The sequence below is a fragment of the Ambystoma mexicanum genome, chromosome 2p, assembly GCF_040938575.1.
Source record: "Ambystoma mexicanum isolate Mex_15411 chromosome 2p, UKY_AmexF1_1, whole genome shotgun sequence".
NCBI classification, from domain to species: domain Eukaryota; kingdom Metazoa; phylum Chordata; class Amphibia; order Caudata; family Ambystomatidae; genus Ambystoma; species Ambystoma mexicanum.
Genome location: NC_090923.1, coordinates 630,615,561 through 630,635,706, shown reverse-complemented (window position 1 = coordinate 630,635,706; position 20,146 = coordinate 630,615,561). Strand labels below are relative to the sequence as shown.

Genomic DNA, 20,146 nt, shown 5'->3' with positions numbered 1-20,146 from the left:
TTTGATATTGCTACTTAATAAAGCGACCTCAAGGAGGGATTTGCCAGTAGTGGATTGGAATGGCCATACGGATTGCATGGCCATGGGCGTTCAATCGGTGGGTAAATAACTAAGCAACACCACAATCTGTGTGTCCCTTCTCTGATCACATATACCTCTTAGCTGTACTCCAATCAATAGTTTTAGTTTATAATCACCACCTAATAGCCAAACATGAAAATGAGATGATCAAAATTTAAATTATGAACATTTAATATGGGGATAAAGTATTGGTGTTCCATCACCTCAGAGAATAAATGATTGGCCCAGTGGCATGGCCTCTACTTGAAAGCTAAGGTTGTGCGGTCGGAATTACACGGTTCAATAATTGAACTCCCGTAAAACTCTAACAAATCGAGTGGAAAGTGGATAAAGAGTCAACCTTGGTGGCTACTACAAAGAAATCAGAGGACCAGAAATCCGGACAAAGGAGCCACTTAACCTAATTTCTGATGGACTGAAACCTTATCAGTTCCTGGACTTTGAGTACTTCGTAGTCCACTTTGCTGATGTACTTTTGGATAAACCTGAAATAGTGACAGGGGTTTCCATCATAGCTACATCAGTCAGTTACTTTGAGGCCTTACTCGATACCCAACACCAGACGCCAGATAACCTGCAAAGAAATTTAGAAGAAGGATGACCTGCTAGTGAACGAATTTCCCCAAACTCCATAGTCATCTGCGATTGTGTTGATGGGCAAACCAGATGGCAGCTGATGGTTCTGTATTCACTTGAGGAAGATCAATGACACAAAAGGCTGGTTTGACACAATTGTATGTTATGAAGATGACCACTTGTTTAGGTGCTTGGGTTTTTCTGATATATCTGGGGGCTCTGGAGTACAGGGTACTTCCAATTTCCAGGAGGGAAAGGATGATGACCAGTATAAGGGGAAGTGCTGAGATTTGTAGGTAGGAAGAAATGGTTTCAAGATTTAACAACCTGTCAAATTTGATTTACAAAAGAAACATTGTGGTTAAAGAGAATAGCCAAATGTCTTAAGTTCTTAGCCAGTTTTGTAGCTTCATTCATTTTGTGCTGTTGAAATGGGTTCTGTAGGATGATTAAGGGCCGCACAAGTAGAATATGTCTTGTCTCCATTCAGAGTATTTTTCATCAGGCAAGTTTGTTTAGTTTATGAGTTGCGTTGTCTGTATACATCAGGATATTTTTATCTAAGTGATATTAGTCGGTGCAGATGAATGTTGAGGAGACACGAGAGTCCTAAACCCTCAAAGACGGTGCTAATTGACCATTTAGAACCATATTGTATGGGTTCCCGCCTGCTGCGTGCAAGCCCAACCAGTCCCAGTTGTGGTGTATTGAAATGCCTCATGAGTTTGCAGCTATATAAGTGCTTGTCATTGTATTAGTGTGCATATGCGGCTACAGCGTTCAAGCTGCATTTTGTTACTTATAGTGCAGCACATAGAGGATTGTTATACCATTCATGTTCTTGAATCCACAAGTGATTTGTTCTTCTTTTTAAGGTGGTGGTTCTGACAAACACCACGCTGAAGGAGCAGCTGCGCATTGGTGACTTCTGTCATGAACACTGCATCAAGTTTATTGTTGCCGACACCAAGGGGGTGTTTGGGTATGTAGTGTGTTTCTGTCTCTGAACCTCTGTACTTGTTCACAGTGCTATCTGTTGCCATTTGCATTGCTATCAACTACAAAAGTAGCATATGAAGTGTTATGAAACCAGAGCGCTACACCCTAAAATATTCAGTGTCCTTGCGTTAACAATTGCATTTGATATCAACAATAACTAATTGTTAGTCTACTTCTGTTTAATGGTTTGCTAACATGTGTTTCGACCCAAAAACACTCAGGTCTTTCTGAGGGCTAAATAAATCCCAATTACAATCAAAAGTTGTACAACAATACAGATAAAACGCATACAGAAAATAAAATCAAATACATTACCAGTGTTTATATGATCACATGTCACAGGAGGTGATACATCCAAATGTGAGTTCAATATTGACCAAAACAGGAAACAATGCAGGTCAAGAAGTTGGGGAAAAAAGGATGCAAACACTTTGTCATAAGTCGTACCATTTAGCATTGCATCAATGCACATGAAGACAGCACTACCCAAACCAGTGCTCGTCTCTGTCTTAATATCTTATGATTGTCTTTAGTGAACTCTGTGAACATGCGTCCACCACTACTTCAACCAAACACCTAATTAACAAACCAAACATGTGATCCTAAATTTAAGTCCAGTCTTAATGGCAGGCATGCAAAGACAGTTATGATTAGTAATAAACATTTGCCAGTGCTGTTGTAGCCCAGTTATCCCTCTTAAGGATTAACAAATTGCAGTGGACAAGTGGTGCTATAATTACCTTTCTCAATATTACGTGACAAAAAACAGGTCCACTTTATAAAACCTATGCTTGTAATGGTTGAAATGTACGTTTTGAATTATAGCTTTCCACAGTGTCCTGAAAAGTTATATAAAAATATATATGTGAAGTGACACAATGTTTCTTATCATTGGCGTATCTTGGCATCCAAGAAAAATCATGGTCATATTACTTTTGTCGCCAAGCCTTTCTGCTCACATTAATGGAATATATGTTTGTGATTATCCCTTATGTCCTAATCTTCCAGTTCAATCCAAAAGGTCCACTTGTGGACTTGCACCGCCATATTGTTTCTAAATGGCTATCTCCACCTGAACCCCTTCAAAATGGAGATTATTTTCTTTCCTGCTAATACTTGCCCTCCTCCTCTATTCCCCTCTCTCTCTCTCTTTATCTCTTTTCCTCCATCTTCCTTATCTATTTCCTCTCCTTCACGTAATATGGGTGTTGTCTTTGATACATTTCAGACTTGAAGTCCATCATCAGGGCAGGCTCTGTCCTTCCCAGCGCTTATGTCACCAATGATTAAAAACTGGATTATATGTGGTGGAGTACTCATGATTAGAGTAAGTCTAGTCCTCAGTGGACAAGCTTTTTCCTCCAAACAATAGTCAGCAATGGTGTGTGACTGCCATGCTCAGTTTTTCAACAGAGGACAGCGGTCACACGCCGTTTCTGACTATTGATTTGTGTATGTGTTTATTGTGAATGCAGTAGTATTTACTACATAGGGTGGTCTCCAGATCTGGTGATATATATCATCCGTTCAGCCTGACAAATTCCCCATGTAGGACTGTTTTCATTGCGTACCACAGGACGCTCCGGGACGTCCCTTCCTTTTTGTTTTCAGCAAAGTAATGATCTATAGCCGCAGCAATTTCGGCACGAATGACCACATCCTGGGTAAGGGATCATAAAGTTTCCAGGCACGGGTGGACAACAGACAATGGCCATAGCCTATCAATTGTTAAACGCAGCGAGATCAGGACCGAAAACAGCCTGGGGTCGATCTCGGAATCTGAAACATAAGGAAACAAAGAAGACGTGAGCAGGAGAAGGTTACTCTGAGACAAGCCCCTATGTACATGTGAATAAAATTAATATTCCCTGTCTTGCCCGTAGACATCCACCAAACCCAATTTGTGCAGGACCCTAAGCAGGGCTAAGCTGTTCCATTAATCTGCCCTGGAGGGGGTTGTATAGCGCAGTGTCTGGGATCAGATTAAAATCCATGCAGATGAACAGTTCCCCTCCAGCGAAAGACACTAGTGCGGGTAGTGGGGAATGCAAAACCTCATGGTGAGTCTCATTGGGGAGTGTTGTGGGCCAATGGTGTTGACATTTCCCTTGGTTATTTAATACATTATAAGAATAATGCCAATCTTTGCCTATTGCTATGAGTGTATTCCTTGTCTATATAAATATCTAAGGTGCTCGTCAGTCATCAGAACATCTCCAAATAAAAATAATCAGCTGTCCAAAAAATAGTTCTACCTGACCCTACAACTATTCTAACCAACTAAAAGAAGCCACCATAATGACTCCTGTCTCCTGACAGGCTCTTCCCAAAGAGTTTCTTCTTCACTCCAAAGTTATTTTAATAGGTTATTTTTAGATAGTCTCTCGTCACCTTATGTAGCAGTTCTTTTAACTTCTTGAGTAATTTTTTGGGGTTAGTCTCTTTTCTTTGTATAATGTTAAATGTTTCCCCTTTTGCCTTCTGTCTTATTATTTGATCGTGGCTGCTATGCCTTTTGTATTCCTCTGACATATTTTCTTAGCTGGGGTAGGGTTTCTTGGGGATTGATGTTCTCCCTCTCTTGAGGTGGCTTACTTAGTGTTTTTCCTTTATGTCCTGTACTGACCTTCACTTCGCACTCATAGGATTCTCTTTCTGATTTTCACTTCTTCCCAGGGTATTTGTATATTCGTGATTTGCTTTCTCAAATTGTTACAATTCCAGTTAATCATGTTTCTAATCCATATCGTGTCAGTTTCACTGTGACCAGTTTTTCGAGATGTATGACGATTCCTCAGCAGCCTGCTGGTTCTTCTGTTCTCTCCGTTACCTCTGGGTTGTCAGTGAAACGTTCCGGGACTAGCACTTGCTTGGGTTCTCTTCTTTGGCTCCGGTTCACTCTTGTACTCTGCCGGCACCCCGCTCTTGGTCTTCTGTTTCTCTGTGACCAGGTATGGCTGTGGGTAACCAGGCGCCTTGCTGTTCGCTCAGTGTGGTAGTTTCATTGACATTGGACATGCGCACTACCCACCACAAAGCTGTCGTGGTCACACCACCAACAGGACTTGGATTCCTGTGTCCTTGTCTATGAAGTGCCAGTGGATGCTTGGCCTCCAGCGTTTCACTCTCACGTTCAGGCTACTTTTGAAAGTCGCGGGCTATGTGGCTCTCCACAGCTCTACCTCTCTCAGCTGTTAATGGGCTTCCCCTGCTTACGCTCTCTCTCTGCTTTGCCTTTCCTCAGCATGCCCTCCTTTTCCAGTCTACTCATCTCAGTTAAATGGAGGTTTCTCCTTAAAGAGACAAATTCTATTTCTTGTTCGTGATGACATAATGTGGTTTTGTCTTTAGGCAAATCTCTGGATTTCATACTTTTCTTGATTTCGTATAGTCCCATATATGCCATTAAGGTAAATGGTTTAGGGATTTCCTCACAGGAACGGGAGTCCTTTTCTTCAAAGGGGGAGTCTCTCCCAGTGCGGTCCCACTTCTCTCGACCCCTAGGCGGGGTGTTACGAAGTGGGCTCACCTCCCTAGCCTCACATGGCTACCCCTTGAGGAGAAGGGACGAATTCCATGGATTTGTCACAGGAGGTACAGAAAAACTATAGTCACCAATTAGGGGTGCCCTTCAGAAAAAGGAACTCACCCTCTGGATTGCTCCGGACACTACCGCCAACAAATGGAATATCCTTGGCGAGCAATATCGCTACCCCCTTCTCTTAACCGCAGCTGAAGCAAAGTACTGCCTTGCAGGTGACCTGCTATGTGGCCTACTTTCATCCTGACACAGAAGGTGAGTCTCCTGGAGCATTAACACGTGGATCTCGGATGTCTGAACCCTACCCAGCACGGACCTCCTTTTGACTAGAGAGTTCAGATCTGCACATTGAGGGAAGCTATTTTAAACCGTTCAGCCATGGTCAGTCAAACCAGCCAAAGAGGGAGATAACTTTGCCGGTGCTTCTATGTCCCCACTTGCCGGTGCTTCTGTGTGCCCACTCCCATAGACTCCTTTGTAACCACCCCTGGATGAGCAAACATACATTGAACAGATAAAAACCTTAGAGCGCCCTCGCTTTGAAAGCCAGTACCGCAAGTCCTCCATGAGACAAAACCGAAAAACACAAACAAATAAAATCCCAACACAAAGAACCCTCCCCAAATATAACCCCCAACCAAAGAAGCCCAAAAGCGCCTCCAGCACCAGCTGGTCTAAGGGAGTAGGCCCAGTACAGTTCCTTCCCAGGTCGCTCCACAATCTGAAAGGAACCAGTCACAAACCCAACAAATAGCACATACAGCAAAAGCAAGAACAGATTCCAGGGGCCCCCTCCAGCAACATCAATGATCGCTTGATGGGGTAGGCCTCAACACAGGGATTCCCTCAGCAAGGGGCAATCATCAGTAAGGTTTGAATATTCAGTCATCAGGGCACTGGCGTACGACAGTCCAGGAGGTGTCCCTGGAGAGGGACAGCCCACTACATCCCCTGAAGCAGACAAACTTGGATCAAGCAGACGATTTTAAGCGGTCTTGAGACCTGTTACCCCTCCACCTGAGATGCATGAGAGGACTAGGCCAGGAGAGATGATGGATCCATGACTAACTTGGCCTTCTGCATTGTACTAATAGTCTTACGCTCACCATCATGAGTATAGCTAACAGCATAAGGATACCTTAAACCCTTGTCTCGCAGCCATAGAGTAAAATCACGCGGACCTCTTCTCTTGGCTAAGGTGAATGGGGCCAGATCCTGCAGAAACATTAACTTTGAGTCACGGGAGACCAGATTAGGGGCAGCTCTTGAGGCAGACATTGGGCCTCATGTCAAGTTTACCCGTCTGGAAATAAGGGTGCCGGTAAACTGACTGGCACCCTTGTTTCCAGACCGGCAAAGTACGTGTTTTCCTGCTGTAGTTGCTGTGCCCGACAGGTCTGACCCTGCGGGGCGCAGCCGTCACGATAGGAAAACCGTTCACAGAAGCACCGGCACCGTTAACAGTGCCGGTGCTTCTGTGTCCCCACTTGCCGGTGCTTCTGTGTCCCCACTCCCAAAGACTCCTACAGGCTCTATGGGAATGGGGATTTACAAATGTACTGGCGCCTGACTTCCCGATGGCACTGGGAAGTCAGGCGCTGGTAAATATTTACGGGGCCGGCATACCTGTAATGAGGCCCATTGTGTCTTCTGTGACGAATCGCATGGATTTGTCCCTTCTCCCCAGGGGGGAGCCTCTCCCTTTGATGCTAGGGAAGCAAGCCTTCTCCGCAAGACACTCCTTAGGGGTTGAGGCAAGTGGAACCTCACTGGAAGACACTCCCCCTTTGGGAACAAGGACTTCCGTTCCTTTGAAGTCAGAGAAGGAGCAGAGGAGAGTATTGTACGCAGGGGAAGCTCCCTGACATCGTCCCTCCTGCTTGAGGAAACAAAGAACACCCGGTCCGGCGTATGCAACAGTGAAAAATCATTGTGGAGAATTAGAGAGCAACCACGTACCCAGTGGTGGCGTGACCACATCTGTAGCATCATGGATCAGAAGCCTGAACAATGACACAGAGACCACTGTTGCTGGAAGCGTGAACAGCTTCCTATCGCCAGCACCCATCTGCAGCTGTAAGCCAACAACAAGCCAAAAATGGGACGCCTGCAAGAGTGAGGAGCAAAAAGCTAGCTACCGAAGAGCATCACCCGAGTGAAAGCGGAACCCTGCAATTTTCCCTGCATACAGAGAGGTACCGGGGGAACCAGGAGATGCGGGAGGCCGCATGGTATCATTATATGTATGAACAACTCATCCCAGCCCTAAGGACGAGACATTAAACCTAAGACTGTATAATTGGTATGGTGAAAAGCCGTGAAAGCAAGTAAAGAATAACCCAGTCGAGGAAGACCAATATTATATGAAGAGAGAAACTCGTCCTAGTCCTGAGGACAAGTTGTCACTAGAAAGGTCAGTTAACAAAAGACATGAAAATCCTATAAAAGAGTGGTCAAACCACCGCGGCTGGAGAACAAACAGACACTGCATTTAAGTCCCCTGGGAAGAAGGGAAGATGCCCTATGCCTTCAGAGTTGAAGACTGGAGAAAGCCCAACACAGAGTCATGTAATGAGAGACAAGAAATAATATTGTCAAGTGAACAAGATAAAAGAGGAGGCAATTTGAGAAAGAGAATCTATGACAAGGAAGACCTAAAAAGGGGTCAAGACAAACCCATATTAGGAAAGCCTGAAGTATAATACCACAGAAAGCACAAAACCTCAGAGTATTTTGGAAGAACTACAGGAGTAGATCAAGAGACTATCCAAGAAAATTACATTACAAATATCTGTATCAAGGAGAAACCTGTATATAAAAAGAATATCCGCTGAGAAGAAAAGATCAGGGGAAGAAACTTATTTAATTTAGTTCCATATGTAGTAGTAGGGTCAGGCAGAGTTAGTTTGGATGGAGGACAGTTTTACTTTGGACTTACAGACAACTGAGTTTAGCACCTTTAATTCTGTTAGATAGGCAGGTATTCCCTCTAGCAATAGGGAAAGATAGCCTTTATTTCTAGGATTTAATTAAAGATAATTCAGAATATCCTCAATGTGTCAGGCTCCTTCCAATCCACCACACTTCCTTGATGCGGTAGTGATGCACCCTGGTCAGTACATCAGGAATCTAGTTATGATAGAGCTGGGAAGCAGAACATAGCCGGAGGGTCCGATCGAGCTCCAGGTTGCTATAATAAATCCAATTGAGATAGATTGAGAATGTGCGGCTTCAAGTCAGTGTCCAGAACCTGTGTCGGGACCCCTCTCACATGGATGTTATTCCTCCTGGACCTGTTCTCCAAGTCCTCCCGTTTCAACTGCAGTAAAGCATTGTTTGGCTCAAGCTTCTCCACTCTGTTAGGCAGAAGAGAGAGTTCATAGGCCGACTTGCAGGCCCCGTTCTCCGGTCGTCAATTTGAGACTCATTGGCGGTAACCTTCTTGTCAACACCAGCTAGCTTCCGCCTCATCCATCTTCTTCTTAACCTCCATTTTGATATCCACCAACTACGATTGGAGGTCAACGCTGGTGATCAATACACACAGGGTCCACTGTCGCCTCTGGATGCACCTGGGTGACGATAGGATGGTCCAATTTCTTACCCTAGGCGTGGCCCTGGCTGTGCATCATCCAAGGACGTCACTCCCCATTGCCAGATTTGAGCATTTTCGTAGACATCTTTTCAGACAAAGTAGGGGTACCCCGGGCAATCAGCCTAGTAAATAGAAAGCGTAATAGGGCCTGATCATGTCATGAGAGGAATGAAGAGGCCGCAGTCAGGGTGCCCAACAGCTTGGGAGAGTGGCACCAAGGAGGCCTCAATGCATTCGCCCCACGATGAGCGAGCTAGGCCCTGGGGTGTAGGTACAAGCCACAAAGACTTCAGCTCAACCCATAAACTTTAAGGTGCAAGTGGGTGGGGGAAGGACCAGCAATACAGGGCCGATAAACTGGGATCGTAAAGGAATGCAGCAGGAATCAGCATGGCTTCCATCTCACTAGGGGACATTGTTGCGGGCGCCATCTTGGTTCGCCACAAAGATCTGATTCAGCTGCTCAATGTTCAATGGCCAGGGCCCAGAGGCTGCGATCCGGGTCTTGATGGCTACTAGTAGCTGGGGTCCACAGATTGGAGAAGATCTAGTGGGGCAGAGCGTGAGAGGGACTAAATCACTGGCCTGTTCATGGAGCCTACATCGAGCACGTCTGATGCGGCAGTTGCGTAGACATGCCCCCTCATCCTTTCCTCTCTTTAAAACTCACCTGAAAACTCACCTTCTCCCCATTTGATCTTTTGGCTTGATTGTTCATTGCTGATTTTTTTTTACAGCTGATTATTCTTTGTGAGGCGCTTAGTCGTCAAGTGCTATAGAAATGAACATATTTTGTTTATAGGAAAGAAACATGCAGAAGAAGATACAACTGCAGTGGATAATGAAGTGCTTTACTATATCTGCAGAGTAAAGGTTTGCCTGACGACCTAGAACAGCATGGATAGTCTGCTGTGACCTCAGCAGGGAGCATTTTTCTTAAGTAACAGCAGGAGGGATCTTGGATGCCTGTATGGTCTGGTAGCATCAAGGATGTCTCTCGAGAAAGAGGGAGGACATTGTACCAACTACAAACTTTCAGGCGACATGTTTGGATTTCTATGTATCAGATGTTATATGACACAGACCTGGCAGTTTTGAGCAAACAGGGTCTCCAGTTGCTTAATTGGACATGAATTGATTGGAAGTATACACAAGTGTGAACCTTATTCTTATATATGTGATACCTTTTGGTTCACGGAGGAGCTGGGGGCACAGTGAGAGTAACAAGGGTAATATCATAACAACTCTAGGATTCTCCCATCCCACCTGCTGTCCACATCCAAACATGCCTTGACCGACCAGATATGGTTGATGAAACAAAACATATCTGCTGCTAAATTTGAAAAATAAAATTGCAGGAATAAAGTATGAATACATCAAAAGTGAGAAAAGGTGAGAAAAACCATACTATATAATAAAAGGCCAGATGTATGTTTGTCCGAAGCCATCCTGCCCGCTTTGCCTGTTATCACTGCTAGAGGTAGTTGTTGCCTTATGTATACAACAATAAGACTTCATGTTCTGGAGCAGGACGTTTAGACCGCGACCGATTCGGTGCGGGAGGTTTCTGTGTGGCCGTTTCGCTGCGAGTCCCGTTTCAGCGTGCTCTGTTGGCCTCAGCCATCGGGGCGCAGGGAGACTTTGGCATAGGGATGTTTGGCCGTGGAAAGAGCTAACATTAAAAACATTATGATCTCCACCTGTAACATGAATGAGTTACAGGTGCAGGTTCATAAATAAATGAGCATGATCGCCAAATGAGAAAAAAACAAAAACATGCACACCCTGCACCAAATGAGCGCATTATATACATTAAATAAAAACAAAAACAGAAATCAAGTCTTGAACCCTGTTCTCACATGATTAGAGACCCAGCCTTTAACCACTAGGTCAAAGGAGAGGCATAGTTTCTCTGTGATCAAAACGCCTATTATTTTTCACAACTATACATGATCAATTGCAGGTCAATATGAACCTTGTCAACATTGAAACCCACAGTTCTCTTTGGCCTAGTGGTTATGTGTTGGGTCTTCAACTCTGTGCGACCAGGGTTCAAGACTACCTGATGGATTTTATTTTTGTATTTAATTTATTTCTCGCACTACACAGAGATTCCACATTTCTGATGTGGGAATTGCAGCACTACACTGGGATTCCAATTCCTGGTGTGGAAATCAATGTGAACACCATTGAATCTGCTGAGAAGTTCCCCTCTACCATATTGATGTGCTAGCAGTCCTCCTGAGCAGAGCTGGTGCTTTGGCATAAACATTATTTGTGCACTACTGAAAAGGGCCATATACTCCTATTAAATGCACATTGGGCAGAGGAAAAAGGCTGCACTGCTTCAGAGCTGAGAGCTGTTCTCTCCCATAAGTGGTGTAGCAGCCCGCCAAGAGATGATGCTTTTGTTGCATTAGAATTGCGGCAGCTCTTCTTTTGAAGGGAGATTACAGCAAGCACCGTTGGAATATAATAAAGACTACTTTCCCAATTTTAGTCCAGTCACCTTGTTGATGAGGATGCGTTCTGTCCAGTAAGAAATACTCTGAGCTAGCATGTCAGCACAGTTCTATGGAAGAAATTCCATCCCTGTTGTGAAGTGGAAAGCTGTCAGTGCATCAAGCATTCAACAATGAGAACTGCAGTTCTCACATATCTCTGCAGCAGGTGTGTGGACCTTCCAAACCATTTTACCCACATTGGTGAAATTGAGCTGGAGGCTAAAACATTGATTCTCTGCTGTGGGTGCTTTAATTATCTTAGATATATGTCTCCAGTGCTTCTGAAAAGGTGAAAGGGCTGGGTCAGTCTCTGAACATACAAGGCATAACTGACTGTTCTGTCACAGAACTACCCTTCTCTGCAAGGACCATCCTACTAGGAAATCATAAGAATTGAAAACCGGCTGGTAGGGCTTGTGCAATGTAAGTCCCATGTAAAGTATGGGAAAGAGGGAGGTCATCAAAGGTGCCGGAATCAGAGCCCTCAAGCTTCAAGCACCCTACACTAATACAGTTACACCACACCGCCAAGCCAATGTGCATAATCCTTGCTCAGGTGGCCTATAGGGGAGTTCAGATACTGCCCATTCATTCCTTGGCCTCTCTCTGTTGAGAATGGCAACCATTGCTGGAACTATAAACGAATAGCAGCTCCTCTGAGACATCTGCGCCAGCGTGCGGGTTGAAGAGGCCATGAAACGTGCTCGGCTGGGAGCTCTATGCCTTGAAGTACTACACAGCAGTGAAAACTTCTCAAACTGCTTTCAGTCTGCATCATATCTGTTATTGAGGGCAAAAGGGCACTCCAAACACTGTGCCCATAATGTGCCAGCAAGCGTATAACAGTGGAACTGTCCCCTTAACAAAGTATACTACATGGTGCAACACTAGCATTTCCCTTGGGGACAAACATTACACCTGTCTGAGGTTACTGTCCCATTGCAGGGTGGGTTTACTCGCACAGGCTGACACAGTGCTTACGATAATCGCTTCTGTGAAGTGCAGCTACTGTGCCATCAAATTAGTATTGCAGCACTACTGATAAACGACGGTTGTGTACAATGAAGGCTTGGCACTCCTGCTGCAGGCGTTCATGCAAAGGTATGCAAGTACTGCTGTTAGCCCGTCATATGGCTGATAGGGCAATAGGAAAATGTCTGAATCCAAAACGCGAGTATGGGTTCGTTTTTTAGGTCAAAGTGGACCACTTTTTTGGCCAATGTGGGCCAGTTGTATGTGTTACTTCACCATGCGGCTAGCTGTTTTGACCAGTGTTACTGAATACATATTCGTGAAGAATGCACAATTTGCTTCACATTTTATTAGAAAACACGCCCTTGGGTACTACTTAAACAGTCTGTAACAAAATGAATTAACTACCATTTGCAACTGTGGGACACTTTTTTATTGGTGCCCGAGACAATTGCATGCCCCAGTCCACCCGGTCACATGGTACACCAAGGTACCATATACTAGGAAGTAAAAAGTGGAGATCACATTTCATGCCTAGCAAATCTTTGCCCTCTCTCCTGACCCTATCAACAAGTACCTGTACCCTTTACACACATGGTGCAACACATCCTAAGATTTTTGGAGTATATTTAAAAAAAATGGCTTTGTAACTGCTGGATATGGGTGGCTGTGACCTAAAAATCATTTGCCGTAGACCCCTCCTTTCACCTTTTGATTAGCCCTCAGAAACTGCCATTAGGTCAAGTTCAAACATGTCCCGATTTTCCAGCAAGAAAAATAAGCATTGATCTGAATAATAAAATGATCAGCGATGGTTTGTTCCCCAGACTCAGCTTAATGAAAGTTGGCTTAATGAAAGCTGCAAATGCAACATGTTAACCGGCACAGTACCTGTCAACGAACTAGCTGCGCCGAACCGGCCTGCGCTGAAACAGCGGCGCCAAAGAAGGTGTACCATTCAAGTTCATCTTACAGGCGAACAAAATGTGTACTTCATGGTATCACCGCTAGAGGGAGCTGTTGCCTTACGCATACAACAGTAAGACTTCAAGTTCATCTTCCAGGCGGAAATAAATGTGTATTTCATCAATGATAACACACAATTCGCTGCAGAAAAGGCCCAAGACAGGGTTACCACTTTAACAGTTGCATACACTAAGAAAGTAAATACATTTTTTTTAAAACATATAAACCGAAATTCCTTTGATTAAGCACTATTTCTCTAACAAAATAAATTACTTTTTTATATTGTACTTATGTATTATGTAATGATTAATTGTAATATTTCTTGGTATGTATTATTGTATCAATAATATTTATCATGTACATTTTAAAATTTATTTGAATTCAATTTGCTTTATTTTATGATCTCATGTCTACTTCGAATCATGCTGCACGTGAATTGCATTGCTCTGACATCCCTCAACATTATATACTAGTCGGGGTACCCGGCGTTGCCCGTGTCCTGATCGAGTGGTATCTTATGTGCCCTGGAAGAGGTTGCTCTTGTCCTCATGTCAGCAAGTCTAGCTTCAGTTTGCTCTGGCATCTCATTTGCCCTGGAGAAAGTTGCTCTTGTCCTCTGGTTGGCAAGTCGTGCTGCTGTTTGTTGTTGTCTTTCAGAAGCTCTTGATATTGATTTTCGCTTTGCATCAGATGGAGCTTTTCCAAGTGATGTTCGTTTTGTGTGCGGCGTGTTTCAGTCACTCAATGGCTTAAGCACATTTGAGAAAATGTCCAAGAAAGATTGATTGATTGTGCTCTCTTCTTGTGAATGAACTTGGTAAACTGTAACCTTGCCATTTGCCATATATGGAGCGGCGTGATAAAAAGAAATAGAAATTTATTTTTTTAATTCCCTTTAAAAATGCTTTAATAAACACTTTCGAACTGTATACATTAGTAATACATTGCAAAGGAATAACCAACACATCGAACATTTTGCTTCAGACACTTTTCCAAATGTTGCCTCCTTCTACTGCCTACTGCAGTGAATCGGGGTGAGCATCAGTAAATGAGGGTCTCTATGGAGTGAATTGATTGCTACCAAACGTAGACTACAATCTTGCCCCAGACAAATGAGGAATCCATGCAAAATTTGGTAGCAGTGGGTTCAACAGTGTGGATTTGTATAGCCGGACAAACATACACACAGACACATCCAAAATGTTTTTTGCATATAACATTTTTTGCGTCCAAACATAGACTATAATCTTGCGCCAGACAAAAGAGGAATCCATGCAAAATTTGGTAGACATGGGTTTAACGGTGCGTATTTCTATAGCTGGACAAACATACACACACTCCTACATACATTCAGCTTTATATATATAAATATTTGAGTCCAAAACCTGTAAGTGGAATCCAAGACAAATGGCCCTCATTACGCGTGTGGTGTTCTGGAAACAAGGGTGCTGGTAAGCTTACCGGCACCCTTGTTTCCGGACCGCCACACTACAAGTCTGCCTGCTGGGGCCGCCGCGACCGGCAGGTCTAACCCTGCCGGGCGCAACCGCCTCTGTAGGCAGAGTTGTCATGGAAGCACCGGCACCGTTAGCAACAGTGCTGGTGCTTTCGAGTCCCTATTCCCATGGAGTGATATGGGACTTCATAGGAATGGGGACTTACCTAATCCCCCGCCTGACTTCCTGCTCCGCCGAACACTCCGAACATTTCTCCCTTCATGCACATTAGCCTGGGTACACAGGCTTTTCCACTAGTATTCTAATAAAAGGAAGCTACTATAGAAAACAGGAAAAAGAACTCACGTGGTTGCTGTATGGAAATAGATTGTCTCCCCATTTTAATATTAACAGAAAAAGTATTTTTACAATGGAAAAAGGACAAATGGGTTTGGGAAAGGTGAAGAAAGTATCAGCACTGTAGAAAGGGGAAAGAGTGAGGCCAGTGACACTGATCGCAAAAATGCTAATGATTACCGTGTAGTGAACATGAACTAGAGTATAAGAGGGAGGAATGAGATTGCCAGGAGCATAGCAGAGTGATAAGTACTTAAAACATAAGAAATGTGTCAATAATATGTTTTAAACTTACATTTTCAAACTTACAGGTATAGCAAGGCAAAGCAAAAGGGAGTACATTTCTGAACATTCATTTTCGACATTGAATTTTCATACTTTGGTATTTTAATCTTTACATTTTCAAATATATGCATGCAATTGCACCAAACATCATCATCACAAGCAGATGTAAAACCTTACAACCTTAGTACAGCTGCTCCTAAATCAGAAATGGTCACATGAGAATGTCAGATCACCGCGCTATAAAACGAGAGGGTAGCTTCGTTGCAAGGTGCCTCACATGCAGAGGTTTAATTAAAGGATTCCTAATGAAGGCTAAAAAGGCATTGACATCGCATGAAGCTGGCTGAATGCTGGCATTACCCACGCTTATAATGGGTAAATTCTGATGATTTTATTGATAGGTTGGTCTTAACTTTGAAGTGATTTTACTGGAAACCCTTTTTATATTTTAATTCTATCAGCCACCAGGGATCAGCGGTGCACAAGGTCAGCCAAAAGAAAGGTCGTCTGGGCCGCAAAAGTCTGCTACGAGAATTTGTATTTACAAAAAATAAATGATTATCCCTGGAACTTAGGTACCTACATAGACCACGACTAAGATGGACAGAGAATGCTTTCAACCTTTTTCTGGAACTACCCCACTTGAAAGGAGTGGGCTTGATTAACCATCCAAAGATTTGTATCCTGCAATATGACCCTCCACTAGACAGACGTGATGTGCATTAGTGGCAATATGGATACCAGAACCACTCCCAGTAGGGAAGGTAGCTAGAAGGTAAGCAGGTAGAAATCTTGTAAATCACAACAGATTACCTCAGAAGAGGCATCAAGGCAATGGAAACAAATCTCAGTTATGGGCCGTCAGGAAAAAGTCAAACTCCGGGACATCCAGGTCCCTGAAAATGTAGTGATCAGGCTTATCCCGAATTTTAAAGGGCGAAGAGTTCCAGAGAGTCGAAGCCTGGACAGCAAAGGTGTGGCCACCTGATCTATGGGCCTCATCACAAGTCTGCTGGTCCAGTAATAAGGGTGCCGGTAGCAACGTACAAGCACCCTTGCTGGACCGGCAGACTACAAGTCTGCTTTCCCGGGCCTCTACGTCCAGCAGGTCTGACCTGCTGGGCACAATGGCTCCGGAAAGCAGAGTTGTCACGGAACCACCCGCGCCGTTAGCAACAGTGCCAGTGCTTTTGAGTGCCACTCCGTGGATATGGGGACTTACCAAATCCGCCGCCTGACTTCCCGCTCCACCAGGACTTGCAATGTCCCGGTGGCACCAGAAGTCAGGCAGCGGATTCGGTGTTACGAGGATTGTGGCAACCCGCCGGTAGCACCAGCGGGTTACCGCCATCCTCATAATGAGGCCCTATGTCTCTTGAATTTAGGAATGGTCAAGAGTTTAGCTGAGGTGGAGCGAAGATGACTTCTAGGAACATACTAAGTGAAATGGGTCCTTGTTAAGGGTGAACCAGTTTTGTAATAAGCTCTATGCATTAGGCACAAGGCTTTAAATTCCACTCTTTTAGCCACAGGAAGCCAATTCAAGGAGCGAAGAGAAGAGGAAATATGATCACATTTCCTAAGGTGGAAAATAAACCCTAGAGCCGCATTTTGGATACTTTGTAATTTAGATAGAGATTTCTTTGGGAGCCCCAGGTAAATAGCATTACAGTAATCAAGACGACTGGAGATAAAAGCATACTGTTAAGATGGATTTCTGAACTCTGACATGGTGGGCAGAGGTTCAGAAGGCCAGCCTAGTTCCTTGGAACAGGGTTACCTTCTGGACAAGCCAGACCAATCAAGGTAGCATTGGCAGCGGTCAAGACTAGGTCCCAGGAGGGGTCAGGGTGACTGAAAGACCTCAATGAGCACACAGTGTAAAGGACACTTACAAATCACTCCCAGACAGGGTTATCTATATTAAAAATATAAGTACATTTATTCAAGGCCTTTGAAATTCAACACACAGCAATTACCAATAGTAATACATCAAATTAACACAACACTACTATAATACATATACACAATACCAACTGGCCTAAAGGGATAAAAGCACAGAATGGGTCCACAACCTAAAAGGGAAGGAGGAAAGCAGTGGAAATAGTCTTTAGGCAGTTCTCCATACAGTTAAACCTAACTGAGAGGCAGTCCAGTCCCTAAGGAGAGAGGAGCCTAGCGCTCAATGTAATTTCAAATGCTGGTGCACGCGATAGTGCAGAAGGGCGAAAACAGGGTCTCTTGCAGGGGCTGTAGCAGCTCAGGAAGGTGGGTAAGGCAATGAAGAACAAGTTCCCACTATTGGTGGAGGGTCTCCCCAAAAGGGCAGAACGAGTTCCAGGAGTTGGGAAAGGTTCGACAGCTCAGGCTATCGGTGGAAAGGAGAGTGGCCCCCAGGGGACAATTGTGCGTAAAAATGTATAGTTGTGCTAGGGGCCACCGGTAAGGGTTGCAGGTATTCACCGACCCCCTGCACACTCTGGAACAAACTTCAGCAATCGAGTCCACTTCGGTTGCAGGTTCAAATGCATCAGTTGTGCGGCTCTGCGGTTTTCAGTGCGCAAAGTTAAAGCGATGATTCCCTGGTGGGACAGTGGCGATTTCTCCTCTCCTGGTGGATGGATCAGCCCAGTTTCACTGTAGCAGGCTTCAGGGCTCAGAGGAGCACAGCAGCAAGGCACCTGCAGAGTTCGTCACCACGGCAGGTTGACACTTATTCCAGACCTGGGAATGCCATGTGTACGAAATTCAGGGTGAGAGTGCCGTGAACACAGAGCTTGTGATATACCAAGTGTCAAGGGTCTCCTCGAAAATGCGGCAGTGTCACGCACTCACGGCTCCGTTCAAGTACGCCAGTCATACACCCCTCATCCTCACACAGCTCTCACACACGCTCTCATGTCCGGGGGGTGTCATGTGAGCAGGCTCATCTCTGGGGTCGGAAGCACCAAACAACCAGGTACAATAGGAGCTTTCCATACCTCCACTGGCGGCTTCCATGGCGCTTACGGGACAGCAACTACAGACAAACGCCATCGGCATTCGTCAACACAGTTCCAGCGTGCACTTCCTGGTCCCGGGTCACGTGACACGCTCACCGGTCCCGCTCGTGGATCAGCTGACACAGGGACACACAGGATTTAAACGCTGGACTCCCGCGAAACAGCGCTTCACAGCTGTTCGCACCAGAGGACTCTGTTCAGCTATTCTGCTTCTTGGATTCACGGCTTTTGACACGGATTTCGACTCTGGACCTTGCTCTGCTCTTCTGCCCCTCCTGACTACTTGTTTGCTTTGGAACGTTATTCGGAATTGCCTTTGGATTGCCCCTTACGGATTTTGTGTCTCGGATCTGGCTTCTCGCCATTCCAGCTTGCGCATATATCTCTGCAGGTTGGTTGGGTGGACCCTCGCACGACATTGGTCTTGATACTACTGGGAGGCCAGCTCACTTGATCACCCCCCCTCTCCACGAAGTACCCCAGCATAGGTATACGTCATACCAACTCTCCACATAGGTAAGACTCTGCCTTCTGTTTTCATCAGTGTGTGTTATTGTGCTCGCTTGGTAACTAATCAGACCTTTTTCTACAGCTGTCTGGGGTCAGCAGTTTCGTGGTATCAGACCGGCGAGGGAAACCCACCTGTGGCCCCAATAACCGCAGAGGGAGTGCTTTTACTCTTCCTCTGTGGTGCTTGGGGACGGAGGTTCCATACTCTGCACGACAATCAAGAACAGAACAGACTGTGAAGACTCTTGTCGTGCGGAGTATGGAGGGTTCCGCGAATGACCCCATGGCGGCCTTAGTGCAAGCGATCACAATACTCAGAGCTGACATGGCCGCAGCAACCACAGCCCTTCATCAGCGGCTAGACACCCTCCAAAGCACACGCCACCCTCTGCCCGTTGACACGGAGTTCGGAGAGACGGTACCACCATTATCCACGCCCCGAGGCTCGACCTCGACTTCGCCCTCTCCCCTGGTTCTCCCTACTCCTTTCCCCCTGGCTGCACCCGAAAGGTTTCAAGGGGACCCTGACAAATACCGCACGTTTATCAATCAGTGCAAGCTACACTTCCTTTGTCGTCCCACTTCCTTCCCCGATGCCACCTCAAAAGCTGCCTTTTTGTTATCACATCTGACTGGTACTGCGGCAGCCTGGGCTAACCCCCTACTCGAAAGCAATAGCCCTATGTTATACGACTTTGATCTTCTTGTAGTCGAAATGTCACGCATCTTTGATACTCGCCACAAGGTACAATCCCGGGATTTGGAACTCTTGGATCTCCACCAGGGCAAGGGAACACTCATTGAGTATCTTACGCGGTTTAACCAGTTGTCCGCAGAGACTTCCTGGCCAGAGGGTAAGAAAGCCGTCCTCTTTTATAAGGGCTTGAACAATTCCATGAAAGACGCGCTTACCGCAGTGCCTTCCCTGCCCACTTTGTTCCCTGATCTAGTGGACCTGGCTCTTCAGATCGATGCCAGACGTCTTGAACGCCGATCCGAAGCCCGGTTCTCTGGTCACGCCTCCACCACTGTCTCTCCTTCCTCCGAGACTACTGTGGAGCCCATGCAAATCGGAGGGCTCCGTAGTCCGTTAACTTCCTCCGAAAGGGAGCGCAGGAGACAGGACAACGCCTGTTATTACTGTGGGTTACTGGGACATTTCGTAAAAAACTGTCCTCGTCGTCCCAAGCCCAGGACGCAGGGTTTTCGGGAGGCTCGACCCTAGAATCGGGGGCAGGATCGAGCACTGTTTGTCCTTCCCCGAACCCCTCGCCTGCCTTTGGTACCATCCGACCCCTTGCGGTGCAGGCTTTGTTACAACC

The 20,146-nt window shown here is 45.4% G+C and overlaps 1 protein-coding gene across 1 annotated transcript in view; it reads left to right on the top strand.

Annotated features, from left to right (window-relative positions):
- Positions 1-20,146, top strand: part of UBA7 (ubiquitin like modifier activating enzyme 7) — a 1,701,784-nt gene that overhangs the window by 144,097 nt on the left and 1,537,541 nt on the right. The window contains exon 5 of the mRNA XM_069644160.1: positions 1,533-1,639. Coding sequence (XP_069500261.1) covers positions 1,533-1,639 — 107 coding nt within the window. The remainder of the gene's footprint in view (positions 1-1,532; positions 1,640-20,146) is intronic.